The sequence below is a fragment of the Chinchilla lanigera genome, unplaced genomic scaffold (genome assembly GCF_000276665.1).
Source record: "Chinchilla lanigera isolate Chin_1 unplaced genomic scaffold, ChiLan1.0 scaffold00015, whole genome shotgun sequence".
Taxonomy (NCBI): Eukaryota; Metazoa; Chordata; class Mammalia; order Rodentia; family Chinchillidae; genus Chinchilla; species Chinchilla lanigera.
In genome coordinates this window covers 29,731,671-29,747,313 of record NW_004955416.1, presented here as the reverse complement: position 1 = coordinate 29,747,313, position 15,643 = coordinate 29,731,671, and the positions used below count along the sequence as shown (strand labels likewise).

General features: G+C 48.6%; 1 protein-coding gene across 1 annotated transcript in view; it reads right to left on the bottom strand.

Moving 5' to 3' along the window:
• Window positions 1-15,643, bottom strand: part of Fan1 (FANCD2/FANCI-associated nuclease 1) — a gene marked incomplete at its 5' end in the record, with an annotated part of 35,681 nt that overhangs the window by 10,647 nt on the left and 9,391 nt on the right. The window contains 6 exon segments of the mRNA XM_005381663.2: window positions 1,269-1,419; window positions 1,958-2,122; window positions 5,313-5,432; window positions 6,527-6,635; window positions 8,254-8,385; window positions 11,780-12,013. Of these exon segments, the coding sequence (XP_005381720.1) occupies window positions 1,269-1,419; window positions 1,958-2,122; window positions 5,313-5,432; window positions 6,527-6,635; window positions 8,254-8,385; window positions 11,780-12,013 (911 nt within the window).

Genomic DNA, 15,643 nt, shown 5'->3' with positions numbered 1-15,643 from the left:
ACTCCATTCCCGGCCTGGCACAAACAACTGTGTTGCACGTCGAGGAGGAGCCGAGCACAAAGAGCTCACGAGTGTATTTCGCTCAGGTTGCTCACGTGGCCGGTCCCAGCTCCTGATGATCTTTGCTACAGACGTGCGCTTCCTCTCTCAAAGCTGCTCAGCACGAACCTAAGCTGTCACCACCTGCAGGGCCCTTGGGAGGTGTCGTACCCGGAAGCACAGGGCCCTCTAAGGCAGCAGCTAGTCAGCTGGGAGGAGAGCTCCACCCGTTCTCCCACCAGCCTGACGGGAGGAGGCCCTGTGAGGAAACCAGGGGACAGGACTCAGGGTCCAGGCTCGCACGGCTGGTGTGCTGCCTCCCTGTCCTCGGCCGTGGGTGTTTACTAGGTTTCTCGCGGGTCCTCCGTTGAGCAGCGTGTCACAGGGCTTCTCATTCCTGTACACTCACACCGATGGGCAGACACAGGCCTTTCCACAGCTCCGTTTCCTGCCTGCAGCAGGCCGCAAGGACATGACCACACATGCACACGCCCAGACAAGTGCACACACGCATGCACACGTGCATGCACACATGCCTTCCTCTCCCAATTAAAGGAAACCGAAGGCCTCAGGAGGCAGAAGAGAAACTTGGCCCTGTGGGACCCGGTGCTGTCTTCTCTCACAGACTGCATTTCCATAAAGGGCACGACTGTTCCTGAGGTCTCTCTGTCCCCCAAGAGATGAAGACCTGCATCCATAGACACGGAGGGCGGAGGCCAGAGTCGCAGGAAAAAAGAGGGAAAAGCTCTAGTTCTTGTTGACATGCGTTTTCCTTCCTGGGGCGGGACAGAGAGCTCATTTTATAAGGGATTCAAATCACTGCTCTTTCTAGCAGTGTCTCTGGCTCTACTACGCTACCACGCGCCAGGAGCGGGTTCTCCGAGCTCCTTCCGAGAGTAAGCTGACTCTGAGCCTGCCCAGCCCTCAGCCCGTGACAGGCTGTCATCGGGCAGCCTCTGTGAGCCCCCGGCCTGCCATCAGCTCTGACAGCAGAGACACTTCCCTTGCTTCTCTCATCCTCCTGGGGTTAGGTGGGAGACACTGGTTAAACGAGAAGACAAACCCTCTGAAACACAGTTGGTAAAGTTCTCTTCCAAACACCGCTGGTCAGCCGTGTCTTCCGCCGCGGGCAGAGGACAGAGAGAACACGGTGAGCCGCCACCGCCAGCGGGCAATGCCGCTTGCCGGCGCGCTGACTGGCGGGGATGGGAGAAACGACGTCGGCTCACCCTGCTCAAAGCCACTGCGTCTGTAGTGGTCCAGCGCCAGCTCCTCCACAGAGCACAGGACTGTGGCGGGGGCAGCCGTGTCCCCAGCCTCCACGACAAACATGGACTTGCCCATCCCGTGCTGTGGGCACAGCCTGCCCGTGATGGTCACCTAGGACGCAGCAGAAGAGTATCTGTCAGCCTAGTCTAGCCAACGCTCTGAAAAGCTGCCTAGCGTACCCTTAGGCTAAACCCTCCTTCCCTCAGGGACACGTACTCAGAGCGCACACGTGACCCACACCGGTACAGGACAGGCCCATCGCAGCCACTGGAGAGCACCTGACATCGCAGCAGCTCCCCAGGCGCCCGGAGCAGCAGGCAGAAGTAGCAGACACCGTGGCTCCTCCAGCCCAGGAGCGACCGCGCTGCCCGCCCGGTGTCACCGGGAGGAGGGCACAGGGCGACAGTGTGCGCAGCGACCACAGCACCCTCAGAAACGAGCCTCAGAGTTTCCAAGTTCACGAGAAAATGCACACGGAATCTGCTCTGAGGCCGCTTCCAGCCAGAAGAACCAAGTCAATGGTTTAAACCTGAAGCGTCCAGAAGGGATGTGGGGATGCAGCTCAGGGTCGAGCACACACGCACACGCACACGCACACGCACACGCACAAGGCCCTGGGTTTGAACAGCAGCGCCCAAAGAACACTTACGTGTTTAACATCTTCCACAGCCATCTCTGGCAGCTGCTGGAAGAGACGCTTGTACTTTTTACAGCTCGGGGACTCCCGCAGGCGCACGGCTCTCTGATAGAGTGAAAGGCGGTGCCCCGTCCTTACTTCTGGATCTGCCAGCCCTGCGATGATGCATCTGACAGCCTAGAAAATAAGGCATCACACATCAGGATCCCAGGAGGCCCAAGGGAATCATGCATTCACTGAATCTGACAGGAAAGCCCACTCGTCATGACTCAGTTTTGCTAACTAGCCAGTAAGTAAACAGCGCTTCGGGAGACACACGCGCTTAGAGGTTACTCTGTTTCCAGTATCAGGCCAACTGGAACCCTCCGTGTAAATGTGATACTGGCACAGATGGCCTGTTGCCAATGTGGGCAGTGGATCGCAGTGGCACCTCCGACTGTGACCCGTAGGACACCCTGTGCTGCAGGCTGGAGGAGACTTTAGAGGGACACAGCTGGGGAGCTGGGAAAGAAACACGTGCCACACCCCGCCCGGGAGTGGGGAGCCTCGGTGCGGGGCCAGGCATCTGCCCCGTCATCGCTCCTAGGGACTCACACGCAGCCAGGACCACGGGGTTGGGCCAGATTCCTCATTCACAGGGAGATGCAGCGAGGCTCTGCAGGAGTTTACCATACTTCCTACGATTATTCAGAGACACAGAAACAAACAGGAATACCAAAAACCACAGAAGAGACCACTTGACACCTAGTAGGATAGCTGTCATCAGAGACCACTTTACACCTAGTAGGACAGCTGTCATCAGAAAAATGGAAAATAACAAGTGTGGGCAAGGGTGTGGGAAAATTGGGAACCTCAGGCCTTGCTGGGAGGAGTACAAAAATGGTGCAAACTCAGTCAAGAACAGTTCAAATGCTCCTCAAACAACTAAGCATAAAGTTACCATATGACCCAGCCATTCTACTTCCGGGTATATCCCAAAAGAATTAAAAACAAGACTCGAACAAATATTTATGTATGTGTGTTCACAGCAAAACTTCCCACAATAGCCAGAAGGTGGAGCAGCCCAAGGGTCCATCTTTGGGGGACTGGATAAGCCAGCTGCAGTCGACATGTACAGCGCAGTAACACGTAAAAATGAATCAAGTCCTGCACGCTGCAGCACAGAGGAAGGCTGGCAACATTATGCGAAAGGAAACAAGCCACAAGAGGACATGAGATACCTAGGACAGGCTCGTTCGCAGAGGCACGAGGCAGCTGAGAGGCGAGCAGCGACTGGGAGAGGGGAGAATAGAGCGTAGCTGCTTCGTGGTTACGAATTTGTTTGCGATGATAAAGGGACAGTAGCGATGGCTGTAAAACACTGTGCATATAATTAATGCCACTGAATTTTACACGTAAACAGTGTTCAAATGGTAAACGTTATGTGCACGTTACAGATATTCTATCACAAAAGAAAAAATAAAAAGGGAAAAGGGAAACCAAAAAATCAATTGAAGCTCAGGCCACGAGGAATGAGACAGGGACACTGGTGCCTGCTCTGCCCCCGGCAGGGACACGGCGCGCAGAGGCTGCTGCAGAGGGAAAGGCCAGGCCACCGGGCCTCGGCCCAGAGTTCCCGCTGGCTGCCGGGGCTCTGCGGGAGTAAGCCCGGAAAGATGCCGCCCAGGAACGCGAGCCACGAGCGCGGCCCGGGAGACTGCTGGGCAACAGCTGAAAGGGACGAGAGCTTCTCGGCATCAGAAGTGAGCTCAGCAGCCTGCCCGCCACTAGGGGTCCAACTGAGTGCATGCAACTGTGAGCAGGTGGATGGTGTGACGTCTTTGAACCTTGGCTGCCACGGAAGAGCAGCACAAGCACAGACCCTCTCCCCTCCAGGCTTGGTTCTAGACCCCCAGAGCCTTCCCTGGCTACCGCAGCTTCCCCAGCGCCGACAGGGCGGAGGCACCACAGCCACCCCCACGACAGAACACCGCTCCCAGCGGCCCTGGGACGGGCACCTGAGGTAACAAGGCACTTTTCAGTGGACGGCAATGAAAACATCATGTCACAGTTCTAATTCCATGGCCACTTTTTTCCACTCCTACATCACTCTGATTCACTTAATGTGCCAGTGGAAAAAACACAAGCTCCCGGAGGCACAGACCCTCCATTCAACGCAAATGCAGGGCTGGGCGGAGACAGGAGGGGACTGTCAGCAGCTACACAAAGAGCCACTGTGGCCGCCGCGCCGGCAGCAGCCTCGGGCGCCCCACCCTGCCTGCTCACTGCGGCAACAGGGTCCTCTGCTGAAGTCCCCAGGAACCCCAGCACAGACAGCCCTGGAGCCCTGAGAGAAGCCAGCCAGCTCAGGGTCAGCCAGACGCTTGTCCATGGCAGAGCAAAGCGCCTCACACAAGGACGGAGAGCTGCTCTCAAAGCACCTGCAACAAGGTAAGGAGAGGAATATTTTATTCAGCGTTTCTCCCTAGAGAGCTCACACAATAAACCGATCACCGTTTCCAAGAAAAACCACCCACTGCAAGTGCAGCCCAGTGAGAGCATTTGCACGAAGCCCTCAGTCTGATCCTCAATACTAAAAAAACCAAAAACCGAAAAAAGGCCAACACCTGCTGAAGGCTAAGACACCTCACCCGCCCTCTCTTGATTCCTAGATCCGAACTCCTGCCAATGAAGCTCCTTGGTCAGTCAGACAGCGAGAGGTCTCCTGCTTGCACTAGTGTCATCCCGGGGATGTCTCCCAGGGATGGAAAAACCCAAATGCCAACAGAAGAAAGAAATGTTCGAATTATTTTTAGAGCTCTAAAATATTTAATGGGCTGGCACTGTAGCTCAGTGGTACAGTGCCCGCTTAGCATGTGTGAGGCCCTGGCTTTGATCCCCAGCATGAAGAGAAGAAAAGAGAAGATGGTTTAAAGTTTGCCGCATTTAAAAAATGCATTGAAAAGGAGAGCTTCAGATCTTTGTTACCGCTCAGATCTAAGATGTCCCCAGAGTTCGCAAGTGTGTGGAGACTGGGTCATGCGGTGCTATCACCGCCAGTGGACTCGGCCATGGATGACTCAGCAGCTGAATGTGGGGCTTGGAGGCGGGGTCTGGTGGGCGGTGGGCCTGGTGGGGCTGTGTCCCTGGGTTCCTCACTTCCAGGGCACATTCTGAGCCCGCTCTCCTCCCTTCCCTCTGCCCCGTGGCCGCCATGATGCGAGTACTTTCTTCCTCTGCCTCTTCCCCCAGTCCCCGTCTGCTCGGAGCCAGCAAATCACAGACTAACAACTGTGAGCCTAGATAAACCTGTCCTCCTTTAAGCTGTGGGTGTCGGGGACTGTGTCCAGTAACAGGAGAGGGACCGGGACAGTGTCCTCCTGAGTACCGGTTCCAGGCGCTTCAGGTGCTGGTGCAGGTTAAGAGCCAGTCGATCCCACCATCGGCCTCTGCTGTCAGGGCAATAAACTTCCTGAGACAAAAGGTTTTCGAGTTCCTTGACGGCTTCCTGTTGCAACAACAACAAAGACAGCTCACTCGACTCTAAAACAATCAGCTATAGTTATATTCAGAAGCAGGAAGGATTGGCAAAGCATATTCATGCCGTGTGTCTCTCCATTCTGAGGCCAAGGACCACAATACGCCGTTCTGCGTGGGCCTGAGCTCCCGAGGCACCCTGTTTTACCGCAGACCCCTGCCTCCCGGTACCAAGCCTTCCCAGGTGTGAGCACGCTGCTCGATGTTCTCTGCAGGTCGCATCGGCCAGTGCAGAGTCCCCCGGGACCAAGCTGCAACAGGCAGCTGAGCAATGGTTAGGCTCAGAGCAGGAGAGACTTGGGGCAGGCAGAACGGTAACGGAGGGTGGCCTCCTTCAGATACGCCATGTAAACAGCGAGATCCTCTGGTCTAGATTTATGTATCAACTGTTCATTCTTTATGCTCATCTTCTGTGGCTCATGGCTCTCTTTAAAAGATGACTTACCCAAAGAATGCATAAACCCCTGTACACATGCAATTTGGAGATTCACGGATTCCCTAAGGCCCACCCACGGATCCTCTTGAGCTTCACAGACCCCAGGTTAAAAACTCAGCATAGTATATTCTCTCTTTAAAACACCCCTTCTTGATATTAAAATACCAAACACAACAAAAGGAAACTTTGGCAACTTCACAATGTTTGTTATAAAGATACGACCACATCTCTGACGCGTAACTATAAATCATTTCCAGACCACCTGAGACAGCCGACGTGGAAATATAAAGAGATGTGAGATTCCACCTCAGAGACCCTGGGGAAGCTCCCAAGAGACGCACTGAGTTCTGAAAGAGATCCAGGCTCAGGCTACAGAGACCTGTGTGGGCTTCCTTGCAGGCCTGGCCGTGACCCCAGGCCACTCTGTACACAGACTCATCACCTCGCAAGCCAGTAGAACAGATGTGGGTCTTCAGCGGTCTCTCTGCTAATTTGAAAGACAGCAGGTTGCCTGCATCAGATACGCTCTCATTGTACTACAGTACGCTGATCAAACACGGGCAACGCTGAGAGCTCAGGACGGTTCCCCTCACGTGGGAAGCAACGCGCTCTCCAACAAGAGCTCTAACCTCATACATGTGAAGCCTCTGCAGTATCTCAACAGTCCGCGACAAAATCCGTGTGTAAATCCAGCCAACGGTAAAACACCGCAGGAAGAGTGGTAAAGCCTCGTGGTACCTAAAGTGAAAATACACACCAGTTCATAACTGTAACAAATAATAGTGGTTAATAACTTGGTTTATTTGCTGTATGACAACTACAAGAAGTGGCAAAGAACACTGCATTCTTTTGAAAAGCTACAGTCTAACTACTTCCAGTTATGGACAATCCCCTTCACCACAAACCCACGTTCTTGGAGCCACCCTTTCCTAGGTTGCCCAGATGGTGGAGTAAGAGGAGAACTGGTAATACTGTAAGGAGAGGTGAGCAAACCGGCCCACAGGCCAGGGCCAAGCCCCCAATCTTCCTAGCCCTACGAACCAGCAAAGTGGTTTTACCTCTCTAAAGTAATTACTTCAAAAAGCATTTTATTATTTACTTTTGTGCACATATGGCTAGTATTTCTTTTTAAAGTATTTTGATACAGAAAATCACAAAAATTGCATATATTCGTACACAATGAGGTACTGTATGATGTTTCAATGCAAGTATCCACTGTGTAATCAGGTTAAACATATCTATCTCCTCCGACATTTATCACTTCATTACGGCAAAACACTCAAAACCCTTTCCTTTCATCTTTTGAGTGTACAACCCACAACCGCGATCTACACTCACACTGCTATGTCACAGCACACGGGAACTTCTTACTGCTGAGTAACTGAACTCACTACCCACGGATCAACCATTTCCCATCCTCCCTGCAGATTTTTACCTTTTTAAATAAATGAAATTAATCCAAAGGAGAATACTACTTTGCAAGGAGGACAATGACACTGAACTAAAGCCTCACTGTGCGTAAAGAAGGTGTACGGGACACAGCCAGGCTCACTCGTGGTGCCTCGTCCACAGCCGATGTGGTACGATGACGGCACGGCGAGGTCGCTGCCACAGAAGCCGCGGGGCCTGCCCGGCCTCGAAAACTGACTATCTGGCTTTTCCCAGAAGTTTAGCAGTTTCTGCTCTTCGGTAATCTAGCTTCTAATTTTCTGGCTATGACTTGTATGTCAACATTATTTTTATAAAAAGCATATCCTAAATATTTTCATAAAAGCAGCACTGGATAATCCTAATTTTTCTCATCACTAGGTATCAACAGAGGAAAAATCTTCTATAATGCTGCAGGTATTTAACACTTATTAGGCATTGTGCAGTGTGCTCCCAGAACTTCCAAAGTGAATGTGCACTTGCACTGCTTTTGCAGGACACCATGGACCTGGGTTTCCACCGGAAGAACACACATCTGCACCCTCACACCTAAAGTCAGCTCTGCAGTGCTCTAGAAGCCCACCCCCAGAAAGGCACTGGCAAGCTAGGCGCTGAACGTCCACTGTTCAGACCTCTGAGTGACATAAAATTCACCTGAAACTCTGCCATTGCCTTCTACCTCACCCAGCACTCTGATGCTATGCAAAGGGAGTAGAAAATGCCAATTCTGCCACGGATGTGACTGCAAAGCAAAAGGAGTGTGTTCTTTACAAATAAAATTTCCTTCAGAGGCTAGAAGGAGGGTCAGTAAGTAAATTTTGGCGGGTACCTAAGAATAACTCACTAGAGGTGTGGCTCACTGGTTGAGCACGTCCCCAATGTGTGCAAGGGCCCAAGTTCCATCTCTAGCACCAAGAAAAAGCTTTACCTCAGGGAAGGGTGGCCTTTCAGCTTGTCCCACTCCCTTCTCGCGCTGTCAGAGAGCTCCTTAGCTTCTTGCCAGTTCCCACTGGCCATGGCGGTGGAAATGTCATTCAGCATGTGCGCAGCTGCTGCATATCTGGGGGAGATGCCCCCCAAGTTTCAAATGTTAAGGAGTATTCCCATAAAAATGACCACATCCCAGCCACTGGATCAAACTCGGAAGCATCAAAGCATGCCTTGTACAATCTGAAGGGTTAGTAAGAATTGATCGTAACTGGCCCACTGGAATGGCCCAGAAGCACTTACAAAGGCTGCCCGCAATAAACAGTTATACTACATGATTCCACCACATCACAAGTCCCATTACATGCCTATGACACTGATCAGCTCAGCATCGCTGCTTTGTGATATCCATTCATTCGTTTGGTAGCCACCAAGGAGACACATAACTGACTCCAGAATCCTAGGAAGACACTGATTTGATAACTTAATCATGCATAATCAGATGTAGCCAGAGGATGCTGCCCAAGCTAAGAGACTTACTTAGAATATGTCAAAAATAACTTCGGGGGCACTGTTTAAACGATGGCCATGCTTATATTTTATTAATACCACTTAACTAAAGGCACATGATTTTTCATTGCTTCTTTAGATACCAAAAAAGTCATTTGACCAGTGGATTCTGGGAGACTTGGAGTGCATACTCACTGTATTTTGGGCTCATGTCAAAACAAAAGCATGCATTATCAGTATGTACAAACATAGTACATTGAGAAAAAAATTTCCTCCAAATATAAAAATCTCCTCACAAATGCTTATGTCTATTGACTGTACGATATGCTCCTGGACAGTTGATTCTGAGGTTGGTAAGAAAACAGGAATTTCACAGCCTGGCAGGGGCACCTTGTCTGGACCCTGTGTCTCCTCAGCCTCCTCTCCAACTTCAGGTGAGTGACCGCTTATCTCTGAGGTGCTGCTCAGAAGTGTCCTGCTTCCCGCGGGTGCTCCTCTCGAGCTAGGATCTGAAAGCTGGTTGCCCGAGGAACTGTGTTCTCTTCTCCCTCAGGGACCTCATTCAGCTCCAGAGCTTGAAGCACTAGTCACAGGCCAACGACTCCCAGAATCCTCTATATAGCCGGGACCCATTCGCTGAGCTCCTGACAGCACGTCCAAGGCCACGCAGAACAGCGCTACCCAAGCAGCTAAGGGAGCCCCACACTGACCCTCGGGGCAGCACCACCTCCCACGGTCCCTGGCCACCCTCCAGGCAGAACACCGGAGCCACCCTTGAGCCACTGCTCCTGTCTCTCCTATGTTTAATCACGAACCAGTTTGTACCTCTAAACTATCCAGACAGACTCACTTGTCTCACTTCTCCTGCCACTAGCCACAGCTGTCCTTCACCTAGACCACCATGAAGGTTGACACAGCCTTCGTTCAGTTTCTCTTGCTCCTCTCGGTCACAGGCTGCTTTGGTTAAAAGTACAAACTGATCACTCACTGGCCCAACCTCTTGAAAGCTTCAACTGCTCAGAGGGGGGCTGGGGATTTAGCTCAGCGGCACAGCGCCTGCCTGGCAAGCACAAGGTTGTGAGTTCAATTCCCGGTACCGGAAAAAAAAAAAAAAAAAAAAGAACTGCTCAGAGAATACGTTCAGTCTGCGCAGCTGGGCTCTGAGGATGAGCACCCTCTGCCCCTCCAGCCCCGGTCCCTGTGTGACTCCCTTTGAATTGCTGCCTACCGGGGCTTCAGAGTGGATGTCCCTGAGTTCCTCCACCTCAGCCGGCCCTTCCCACCTCACAGGCCGAGCACAGGCTCAGCTCACTTCCTTGCATCCCTGACACAGCTCCTCTTTTTCATTCTCAACCCTCCTTTCCGGTATCACCGTACAGGCCCCCTCCCTGACACTATCTGTAAGGCTGAGCTTCTCCAGCCTACCCCTCCACTGCTACGTCACTTTTCGTACACCGGTTACTGTTTATCGCCTAGCTCTCCACTGACATGCAAGCCCGTAACGGCAACGACCCCATCTTGTTCACAGCTCTGACCCCACTACCTGGGGATATAGCAGGTACTTGACACTCATCTCACTCTTACCAAACAAATGAAGATCAATCCTCTCGAGTACAGAAGTGAGCAAAAGGGACACCTAGGCCAGGTATGGTATTTCCAGGTATTGTACAAACAACCCTTCCTGAGTCAGTCAGACCCAATGTCATGTACATGTTAAGGCCTTTGTACTGCAAAGGGCATTTTAGCTACTTTATTACAGCATACCTACCTTGTACAAAGAACAGGAGATGGTTTAATTTTGTGCCCTAGTCCCCTCATTTATGAACTTATGAACTATGTTTTGTCAATCACAGAACTGTAAAGTAAACCCTTGGATATAACAGTAGTTATAATAACTAGGCACTATCCATGCAGCTACACGTATCTGTAAGAAGAGACTGTTATTCTCCCCATTTTACAGAGGAGGAAACAGGCACAGAGCAGTTTCAGAATCCATGAGCCTAGTGAAACTGCAGCTTGGCTTCAGGGCACACAGCCTCACACACGAGAAAAGCACAAAGCCACTACAAACAAACACAGTAAAACAACATGAGACCACTGCAGACGGGGGAAGAGGAGCTACTCGTGTGAGGAGGTTTGGCTAAGAAAGTTATTCTGATTAAACACAAGGAGGACAATGAGCTTCCTGACCGCTGAGGCAAATGGCAAAAATGAGGTGATCGCTTTGACTCAGCTGAGTAGCTTCCTTATTAAAGTACACGGCTACTCTATGCAATGCCGAAACACTTTCCCAAAAGCAATTACCTGAACCAATTTTGGTTAAATTTCAGTCAAAAACTTAAAGCAAGAATCGAAAGTGACATTTTAAGAAAACCAAAATCATTTTTCTTATAAATGGTAGTCTTTTAAAGGAAGTCCTTTTTCCTATAAGAACTATACTATTCTTTCTTATCAAAACCTACTTCTGCTGATCAAACTAAATTTTCATTAAATCCAAATACTAATATAAACTAGTGAAAATTTCTAACATCATGTGTGGAATTGTAATACACAATATACTAATTATTATTAGTGAAAACTTCTCATTTACCATGTACGTTATTCTAATATACTGTGTATGAATTATTATTAGATTTATGGTTATCACCAGGAAGTTTTAGTACAGGAAAACATTCATCTTCTGCCTTGTACATGCTCACAAAATATCTGCAAGGTAGGTTTGTTAAAATGTCTTTGTACTGAAAAAGTGCTTCCTGCCCAAGCTACCTGGGAACGCAGAGGAAAATTTCTCTAGTGCTAACTCAAAACCCACTGCACTTGGCAACCTTCACCTAAGGACATTGCTACATTCTCCCTGGAGACTTAAAATGCATTCAAGTAAGGCAAAAAGATAACAAAAACTACATCTTCAAAATGTGTTGACTGTGGACCTAATTTTCTACTTTGCCTGGAAGGAAAAATAATAAAATCTTTCATTAAATTTTAATAAATATTATGGTGAGTTAACATGCTCTTACCTGATAAGATCCTCTCTGTCTTGGAAGATTTGGGTTTTCCGATTGATGGTATAACTAGGAAACCCCATTCGGCCAAGAGTGACCAGAAGCACCGTAGAAAGCTGACCTTGACCACCACAAGCACCTTCTTCATCTTCCACAGAGTCAGTCAATGAAAACAGGAGTAAGATCCGAGAAAACACAGCCCTGGGACCTTTACAGACTCGCAGTGACTGTCCAGCCAGGCCTTTAGCTCTGAAAAATGTACATTACAGAAACACTTTTCTGGTTGTGACACAATTGTATATCATAGTTTACAAATTATTTTCACGTAAATATCACTGGGTATAGTGGTGTACGCCTATAATTCCAATGCTCTGGAAGCCTGAGGCAGGGTAATCTTAGAATGAATTCAGTTCAATTCTGGACGTCTGTAGGGTGAGCTTGGAGGTTTATCTAGAGCAGTGAGGGCTCTCTGAACTCCAGCAATTTACAGTCTATCGACTGCGGGACTTCCAAGGCTCAGCACTATTGACTTACGCTGGATAATTTTTGTTGTAGGATCTGTACCATGTATTACAGGCACTCAACAGCATCCCTGGCCTCCACTCCTGTGGTGCCATTAGCACGATGCTCTCCAGTGGTGACAATCAAACATGTCCCCAGATGTTATCAGAGACCTAAGGGGACCAGAGCAGGACCCCCATCAAACTACCATTTTATTATTTATTAAGCATCTTACAGCCTGCCCCAAATGCCCACATCCAGGCGGGGGTGTGGTCCACGAGTAAAACACTTGCCTAGCATGCACAAGTCCCTCGGTTCAATCCCTCGGGGTGCAAAGGAAGGAAGAAAGAAGGGAGGGAAGGAAGGAGGAGGAATTCTCACTTTCTCCATCCACAGACAGAGCCCAAGAGATGCCCTGGGCTGCAAGAGGAATCATTAAACAAGGAAACCAAGCAGCGATTCTCTACTAGGATTAAAAAGTACAAATAGCATACTTTGTTCTATTTCCTCAGACAGCAATAGAGAAAGATTACCAGGAACTGCCCCACTTTGGGTCTATTGGGAACTCTCTCAAATTCCACTGCTGGGCACTACATTAAAATGCACAAACAAGTACAATCTTAAAGGATTTTAGTATAACTAAAACAGTCTTAAGAATGTTATGCTTGAGGCTGGGCTAAACCTTGGACATCTTTGGGAAGCCCAGTGAGTCTGGGCTCTGCCTCCCTGACCAGTATGCAAGGCACGCAAAGCCTAGGGCCCGCATCTGGGGCCTTCGTGGCTACCCGCCACACCCATAGTGTGTGGATCTGGGCTGGGCTGAACCCCAGACATTTTCAGGAAGCCTGGTGAGCTGTAGCTTTGCATCCCTGACCAGTGTGCAAGGCAGGCAAAACCTTGGGCACCCTCTGGGGCCTAAGAGGCTCCCCGCCACACCCACAGTATGTCTTCCAGGGCTGGGCCGAACATCAGACACCTTTAAGAATCCAGTTAGCCACTCTGGGGCCTCCCCCACTAGGGTGTGAGGCATGTAGGTCCCTGGACAACTCCTGGGGCCTTGGTGGTCACTGTCAGAACAACTCACACCCCTCTGGTAGCTGAAACCTGAACACAGTCAGCAGCCTCAGGGAGCTCCCCATCACCGCTCCCCTTCCAGTGTGGGAAGCAGGCTCTGACCCAGGCAATATCTAAAGCCTTGGCAAACTCAACCTGCATCCCCTCCTACTGTTGTGGAAGCTGGGCCCAACTCCAGACAGCCTCAGGAACACCGGCGAGCCTCCCCCGCCCTTCCCAAACACTCCTGGGAGCCAACTGAATGCAAGAAAGGCCAGGAGCATCTGGGATCCCACCTTGCCACCACTCACCAGCACAGGAGCTACACTGAGCACTGGGGATCTTCAGACTCTCGCCCTGCCACTCACAAATGATCAGGACAGTGAGACTGCATTACAGGGAGTTTCTGGTTCCTCAAAAATGACAAAACAAAGCAGCAAAATGCAATCTCAGACCTCCACACCACCCAAAACAAGTCCAGAAGACATCAACACAGAAGAGCCTGGAAGTCATACACCTGAAATTTCTGAAATGATAGCAACAGAAGTAAAGAAACACTCCATCAGGCCATAGAAGACATCAGATCAGAAATAACGTCTCAGGCGAGAAAAGAAATGACAACAGTAATGAAAGAAATGTTCAACATATAGGAAGATGACATAGACAAGAAAATAGAAGAGCATAGACAACTCAATGAAACCTTCAGAGAACAATATAGAAAAGAACTAAAAGATATGAAACAGATGCAAACAGATATCCAGAAACTTAAAAATTCCATTGAAAGTTTGCAAAACCACCTGAATGAAGCTGAAGATAGATTTTCAGACCTTGAAGACAGCATTGCCACTAGTGAACATGAAAGGAGGGATCTCTTAAAAACAACAAGGAACCAGGAAATAACAATTCAACAACTGCAAGATGAAGCAAAGAGAAACAATGTCACATTAATACGTATTAATGAAACAGCAGGTGTCAACACAAATGACATAAAAAGACTATTTGCAGAAATAATAGCAGAAAATTTCCCAGGCATGGTAAAAGAATCAGACATCCAGGTAAGTGAAGCATATAGAACTCCAGTAAATCATAACCAAAATAAATTTACACCCAGACATATAGTGATCAAGTTCCCGGAAACTCAACAAAAGCTCAGAATATTAAAAGCTGTTAGAGAAAAGAAACAGATCACCTATAAAGGAAAGCCTATCAGAATCATGGCAGACTTCTCAACACAAACCATCAAGGGAAGAAGAGCTTGGAGTGAAGTATTTCAGGTACTGAAAGAAAACAACTTCCAACCCAGACTGATGTACCCTGCAAAGCTATCTTTAAAATTTAATGGAGAAATAAAATATTTTCATGATGAAGAACTGAAGAAATTCATGAGCGCCAAATGAATCCTACAAAGAGTACTAAAAGATATACTAGAAAGAGATAAAACAGACCACAACTTCAAGAACAACAGCAGAAAGGAACCACCAAGCAGAGCAAGCAATTAAACAGAGGAAAAAGGAGGATCCAACAGCAGGAAAATAGCATGACAAAGATAAGCCAGTACACATCTGTTAAAACCATCAATGTGAACGATCTCAATGCGCCAACCAAAAGAAGCAGACTTGCAGAGTGGATTAGGAAACAAAACCCAACTATATGCTGTATACAAGAAACACATTTAACTCGAAAGGAAATTCAAAGACTGAAAATTTAAAGGATGGAAAACAACACTCCATGTGACAGGAACCCAAAAAAAGCGGGTGTAGCTATTCTGTTTGCAGACAATGTGAACTTCAAACCAAGAACAATCAAAAGAGATAAACAAAGTCACTACATACCCATGGGGGGGAAGACTCAAGAGGAAGAGATAACAATTGTAAACATCTATGCACCAAATATAGGAGCATCCACCTATATAAGACAAATTCAAACAGACATAAAAATGAAATAAGTAGTAACACAATCCTAACAGGGGACTTTAACACACTACTGTCAGAAAGAGATAGCTCAACTAGACAAAAAATTGGGAAAGAAGTAACAAAACATAACCAAACGTGTGAACATATGGACTTAGTAGACCTTTACAGTGTTCCACCCAACAGCATCAGAATATACATTCTTCTCAGCTGTACATGGTACATTCTCTAAAACAGACCATATATTAGTACATAGTACATGTTTAAGTAAATGCAAAGGAACTGAAATTATCCCATGTATACTATCAGACCATAGTGTAATGAAAATATAAATTAATGACAAAAGAAAACACAAAAACCCCATAAGCAGTTGGAAATTAAATAACATCCTCCTGAACAACCAATGGGTCACAGA